The 6,728-nt window shown below is 38.0% G+C and overlaps 1 protein-coding gene across 2 annotated transcripts; it reads left to right on the top strand.

The window, feature by feature from the left end:
* The first annotated feature begins 406 nt into the window (after positions 1-406).
* On the top strand, positions 407-2,169 carry LOC131254036 (ethylene-responsive transcription factor ABI4). 2 transcript variants are annotated; one of them, XM_058255081.1, is made up of 2 exons: positions 407-1,398; positions 1,632-2,169. In XM_058255081.1, exons 1-2 carry the CDS (start codon positions 573-575, stop codon positions 1,757-1,759), a joined length of 954 nt encoding a protein of 317 aa, XP_058111064.1. In that variant the 5' UTR covers positions 407-572; the 3' UTR covers positions 1,760-2,169. The 2 variants fall into 2 exon arrangements, with proteins under 2 accessions (XP_058111064.1, XP_058111065.1); XM_058255082.1 differs by having other exon boundaries at positions 408-1,529; positions 1,632-1,770.
* Positions 2,170-6,728: the final 4,559 nt, after the last annotated feature.

The raw sequence follows: 6,728 nt of genomic DNA, 5'->3' as shown, positions 1-6,728 counted from the left end.
ACCTCAAAAAGCTACTACAGCAAAAGAAAATGAGAAGAAAACATATATACACATTCACGCAGCCCTTGAAAACTTAACACACCTATACCTCGATCCAAGCCGTCCAAACCATAGATATATCATAAAAAAAGAACACATTGAAAATCAACTAATCATGCAGCACCATAATTCCATCGAAAGACACTTGCTTTTGGTCAATGAAAAATCAACCATTTCCCATTTTCACCCTCCATACCGTCACCACCGAGTCGGGTGCGAGTTTCCAAATGGACCCCATTTTTTTGGACGGCTAAGATTGAGTCAAAAGCATGCCATGTGTAAAGTGACAAATGCACATACGTATAAAAATCGTCATGCACTGAAAGCCTAATAAATAAAAAGGAGCATTTCCATACGAATCTCTTCTTCCCACGTTTGGTCTACCCCTTCACAGCACATCATTCTCCTCTCCTTAGGAAAAAAAATCTCAAAGCCTTATATATATAAATAAATATATATGACCACCGCCCTCTTCATCCACAGAGAGGAAATACACCCACCCACCCTTTCCATACATCCCGTACAACGAGGCCATGGACGCTGCACCAGAAGCAGCAGCAACAGCTGCACCAGCAGCAGCTGTTGCACCACAAGAAGAGAAAAACCCAATAGACCAGCCCTTACCTTCTTTTTCTAACAGCAACAGCAGCTCATGCAGCAGCAGCAGCAGCAAGAAATGCAAGGGCAAAGGCGGACCCGACAACAATAAATTCCGGTACCGGGGCGTCCGCCAGCGAAGCTGGGGCAAATGGGTGGCTGAGATCCGGGAACCCCGAAAGCGGACCCGCAAGTGGCTCGGTACTTTCTCCACAGCCGAAGACGCTGCTCGTGCCTACGACCGGGCCGCTACAATCCTCTACGGCCCTCGTGCGCAGCTTAACCTGCAGCCATCGGTTCCACCGCAATCTTCAACGTCGTCGTCGTCGTCGTCCACCTCCGTGTTGAGACCGCTGTTGCCGCGGCCCACCGGGTTCAGCATGAGTTATGCATCTTCATCCTATCTACCGTTCGATCAGAGCAGTTATGCAATTCCAACGGTGGGGTCGGGTCCGGGTGCGGGTCCATTATGTTCTGGGATGGGAATGATCCATGGCCCCATTGAAAGTGACTTCCAAAGTACAGCCCAAGGTGGCCCACAGCACCAACCTTACCATCGGTATCATCATTATCAGAATGTCGGGATCGATGTCGGATCTGGATATGGAAACCCTAACCGAACACTCTACGAGGAGATCAACAGCCTTGCGGGATCCGTTGGGTCGAGCTTATCTCTTACTTGCCAACCCATAGTATCTACCACCACAGCAGTATGTGATCCATTGCCATCAGTTGCTCCTGAGCAAATTCTTCAGCAGCAAGGTGGCCTGCCTGCATTGCCATCTTACGATGACTACCCGGCAACTTGCCTTTGGGATGATACTGATGCTTTCATGTTTGATTATGATCTCCGTTAGGCCTCAATTTTTTTATTGGTTTCAACAGGCATACATGTGGGTGATTCTACATGCTTGCATGCACGTCTTCAATTTCTCACTCTCTCCCTCTTTGATTTTACCTTCTCATATGTATGTATATCTTTTTTGTATTTCCAGCAATGCCCATCTATTTGTTTGTAGTGCAACCGGATTCGATAACACAAGGGCTAAGAAACTGCATTGAAGATTGGATTTACAAGAAGGCGCCTGCACCTTTATTATTGGAGAATCGACTTGCATGTTGAAGATAAGAGGGTTTTCTCAGGCATGGTTCTTACACCACTTGCATGTCTTCTCTCCTCACCTTATCGAGAAGAAATCTGCACTTTTTTTTTTTTAATAACAATCTATGTTTTATTTTCTGTGCACTTTGGCAGCTTATTTTTCTAATGTGAAGGCTTTGAAGTTTAACTAGGGTTTTTCTTCATGATAGTACGCCCTTTTGTAATCTATTTGATATTGGCAGATTTTGATTAATAAATCTGTTTTAATTATATTGCTCCTATTATGTAAGCCCTTTCATTTCATTCACCGTTGGTTTTAGCATTTGAAAATGGTAATTTTACATTGCATGTTTGCAATGTGTTTGATTTGGGAAGTGGCAAGTCTACCTCCATTTCTTTGAGGCTGCTTGGATTCCTTGTGTTGAGTTGCATGATCACCCCTCCGGCATAGGTATACTCCGCTTCCCTCCTATCTTTAATTACAGTTCATGTTTTCCTTTATCTTTTGATTTATTATTTTGCCATTATTTGCCGAATTTTGTCTAATCCAGATGAAATGAAAGCATTATTTTCCTTGCAAGGACTTGGCTGCATGTTCAGATTGGAGTTGGATGATGGTCAACAATGATATTGCTCTTCCTTTCAAGGATTGCTTTCTTTATGATAAGATATAGAGAATTGCTTCACTTAATTTGATCTAGTGATATCCTCTCTGATTGTGAAATGGATATTATTCATTAACCAGAGTAATTTGAATTTTCTTTTATCGATCATTAATTGAAGGATTAGAGGGCGTATGAGATACTCATCATTATTGGGAATTATTGTCTTTTCTTGGACTTAAATAATGGAGTACTAATATGAATGTGCTTTTAAGAATGAATTGTTAAGAATATGCTTCTCAATCAATCTTCTAATGAATGAAATGAGTGTTTTGAACAAGAACTAAATGGGATTTGCAAAAATGTGAGTAGAAACAAGCTTATCAATGAAAAGAGCATTTGGGGATTGCAAAAAGACTCAGAGGTCAAAGAGAAGAAAAGACAAGTTAACTCATTTCTAGCCGAGGCCATGGGATGGTATAAAACATCGACACTTGAATGATCAACAAAGGCTTTTTTTTTTCTTTTTTTGCACACCCAAAAGCAAGGATGCAATCAAGGAAGACATGACAATGTGGGATTGATGATTATCCACAGCAAAGATGTGATCAAGGAAGACATAACAATGTGGTATTGATGCTTATCCACATAACTATACCAATTGCCTCCACAAGTATGATTAGACTAGCTGACTTTGCACTCAGACAATGAGTTTTAGGTGTGAATTTCCCCTAACAAACCAATGTATATGCTTTAAAAAAGTGGAGATGAAGAATAGTGGGCCATCACATGAATTCACCAACAAGATTGAGAGAAAAGGATTGAATCATGTAGGCGTGAGATATATATTGGAGTTCACGGCGAAACTACCTTAGTGTGACATATCATGAAGCGTATCTAGTGCATCTTTGCTCTGATCCTGCTTGTTTGGATTGATTATTTGTTGTGAAGATGGTTAGTTGCTTCCCTTCTTTTTCAAGTTGTACATATTTCTCCCATGTCAATAAAATTTCAGGTGGTGTGCTCCAACCGTTTGGGAAAAAAAAAGGGTCAAACCACAAAAAGGACTAGCATCATCCAAGAAAGTTGGCAACTCACAGTGACTGAGTACAAATTGATTTGCGATTGGCTTCAAATAGAAGTTCCATAGCATAGTTTATGAGAGAAAGTATCTTGTGGAGGTGAGCTCATCTCTAACACAAAGAAAGCAGTGGATACCAAGATCTTTCAGTTCAAACTCAATGGCAAGTGTGGAAATGAGTGAGGACAGATGTCTAAGCTTTACAATTGTAAAATTAGATAGAAAAGGGTGAAAATTGAATTGGACCAAATCTCAGTTGAATAACTAATGGCAAGACAAAATAATTCTATATGATAAATACATAGCATAATGCTGCTATGTTTATCTCCAAATTCACGATGAAATATTGTCGTCGCTTCGTACTTGTTCCATTATTAGCTTTTCCTATATGATATCTCTCATCAGTCATTCTTCATCATGGGTTGTTATGTATCATATTATATATCAAATTTCATTATAAATTCTTGTTGTAGTAAATCGTTGTTAATTGTAATGAGCTTCTAAAATGTGTCACAATAAAACATTCATCTTTCTGTTATTTGGTAACTTAATGAAGTTAGTAGTTAGAGAATACATTGAAATGAACAACATGAGCTCAGTAAACTCCATTAGGAGAGAATAACTTAAAATATAATTGTATGTGGTCTTTATTTCTTTACTGAACATGATTGTATATGATTATATATTCATAAAATGATGAGTGCAGGTGTTATATGGTTACTAAATAATTCAATTGTCAGTTTAAATTGTTTGATCTAATATGGCCAGAAGTGTATTAGGTCTGTGTTCAAAGATGTAGTTGGTTGCAAATGCTATGTTCATGTTTTTAATATGTAGATAGTTTATCAAGATATAAAAATACCACAGAAAAGGAAAAGCATTATATTTTCCCATAAGAATGAGATATGTTTAATGATTATTGTTTTCTAGGCTATAAAAGAACTCACACAAAAGCAAAATAAAACGTTGTACATAGAGACCCCAACATAAGCAACATTAAGAGTGAGCTTGAGGATGATGATGTTATTTTTCATGAGTTTGAATGGAAGATACGGTTGTAGTACACTAACCAGTTAGAAGATTTAGTTTAAGAAGACAATCTTAAAAATAGACATTGAATTGTAGAATGTTTAAAATTCACACAATTTTTTGAAGTGTTGTCATTTCTTCTATAGCACAAAGGGATTTTCAGCAGTAAAATAACATTCTTTGGTGAAGCAATAAATGATTCAATATACATAAATATAGACCATAGTAAGACCTGGGAATTACAACATGATAAAAATATAAAAAGGTATTTGGCATAATAGCAAAACTTTTCTATTTTTAGTGTTGTGGTATCTCCTTAACTTCAAATCTATTAATGGGAAGTACGTGTTTCATATGAACATAAGGGTAAATCATCCATTGGGAGATTTGTCTATAATCAAAATTGACTTTTGTGAGAAGACCCTTTACTTTTCAAGGTACTGCTACTTCACCATGAAAAAGTTCACAACTGTCTTATAATATTTTCTATGGACATTTCATTTGATAGAATTTTTCAAAAGGAATTTCCCATTAGTATACAATAGACACTTCCATACAGAAGTTCGTTTCAATGCTCGCACAAGAGTGATAAAAATTCATGTGATGGAACTCCTAGTTTTCATCTCTAATCCTAACTCCACAAGTAGCCTTACCTGACTTGTGATTTTGTTGATATTGAGTTCAAACTGGTCTAGAAAAAAGTCATTTTGGAGAAGTTCTATGCTTATTCATGTTGGAAAAATGTTTCCTTTCTTAAGGAAATGAGGTCTGACTATGCATTCCTTATTTTTACTTGTGCTTTTGTCATATGAAATGAATTTCTTCAAATATATATATATATATTTTTATATACTTCTTTATCTCCTACAGCATTAACACATCAATAATCCACAATTACTGTCTTGTTAATTAACATGGTTTTGGGTAAAGCCAACCTTTTCATGATTTCATCAAATTCAAGAGCCTCAATTAGAATAGCTTGGACATACATTTCGAATCTTGTTTTTACAGTGATTTGGGTATTTTTGGGCAAGGGATCATGCAAACTCAGGATTCAACAGTAATAATGTTTTTGGTGTGACCCACAACCATCGCATCATTATCCTTAACCACAATTTGATGTTTTAAATTCTAAAGGATGTAGCCTCTAAATGGATAAATTCTTAATCCACCCAAATATGTGGCAACAAGATCAAGCTAACATGCAACGAAGGAGAATCAGGAGAAAAGACACACTTTCCTTCAGTAAACTCAGCATGGATCAAGGATTGAATACCGATTTTGATGTACTAAACCCTTCACCATGGATACGGGGCTGCATCGCCTTGTATAAGGATGTTTCATGCTTGTATGGGCCGATATGAGTATATGGCTCTTATATGAAACTAGCATGTAATGGGTGATACATATCGATTTTGGACAATAATTTAACCCCTAACATGGATTGTACATCCTTAAAGATATAACGAGAGAGTGAGGAAATGTCCACATCTTCAACAATAGTTTTCTTAAACACAAATAATAAAAGCAACATTTTCTCTCACAAAGAAAGCCTTGATAACACTAAGTAGTTGATATAGGAGCATTTTGGTATGAACTCCAAGGATGTTGTGCATGTCCACACTTGGGTGGGGTGGCTAATAGGGTGGGGCTCATGCGATGTGGGATTGGCCACGTAATGGTGGACCTCGATGTGGGATCGTGCAGATTCAAGGACCTGTGTGACGCAGGGGTTACCCACAGGGAGGTCTTGCTTAGGTTTACTTGGGATGACATGAAGATAAAAGGATAAATTAGAGCTTCCCCAACAGCTCTAGAGCTTTTGATGCATTGGTCGGTACTCTTTGCATTAAGTGGTATCAAAGCAGGAGCCTACTATTCGAGTCTCCTCACTGGTGTAGGTGGATGGTGCAAGAGCATCTTGATGCAGACTTTAAGGATATGCACCTCCACACCAGGGTAGGAGATAAAGGGATAAATCATAGCATCCCTAATAGCTTTGGAGCTTTTGGTGTGTTGGTCAGTGCTCCCTACTTTAGTAGCTTAGGTATAAAACAACCAGTGGACATGTTTTCAGGTGAGCACTACAAAAATAACATAATAGCTTATGATGGAAGCAGCTAATAGGCTTAAAATCCAGGGATCTAATAAAGAACTATAGAACAGACAAATTAGGAAAGTGTACTAAATGACCATATTAGTGCAGCATGTGGTGACCCCCATGTTCCATTACAAATTTGGGAATTTGAATGGTCTTGTCATGGGCTGCTCAACAATA

Source organism: Magnolia sinica, chromosome 8 (genome assembly GCF_029962835.1).
Source record: "Magnolia sinica isolate HGM2019 chromosome 8, MsV1, whole genome shotgun sequence".
Classification (NCBI taxonomy): Eukaryota; Viridiplantae; Streptophyta; class Magnoliopsida; order Magnoliales; family Magnoliaceae; genus Magnolia; species Magnolia sinica.
Note: the sequence above shows the minus strand (reverse complement) of the source record. Positions and strands in the feature narration are given on the sequence as shown.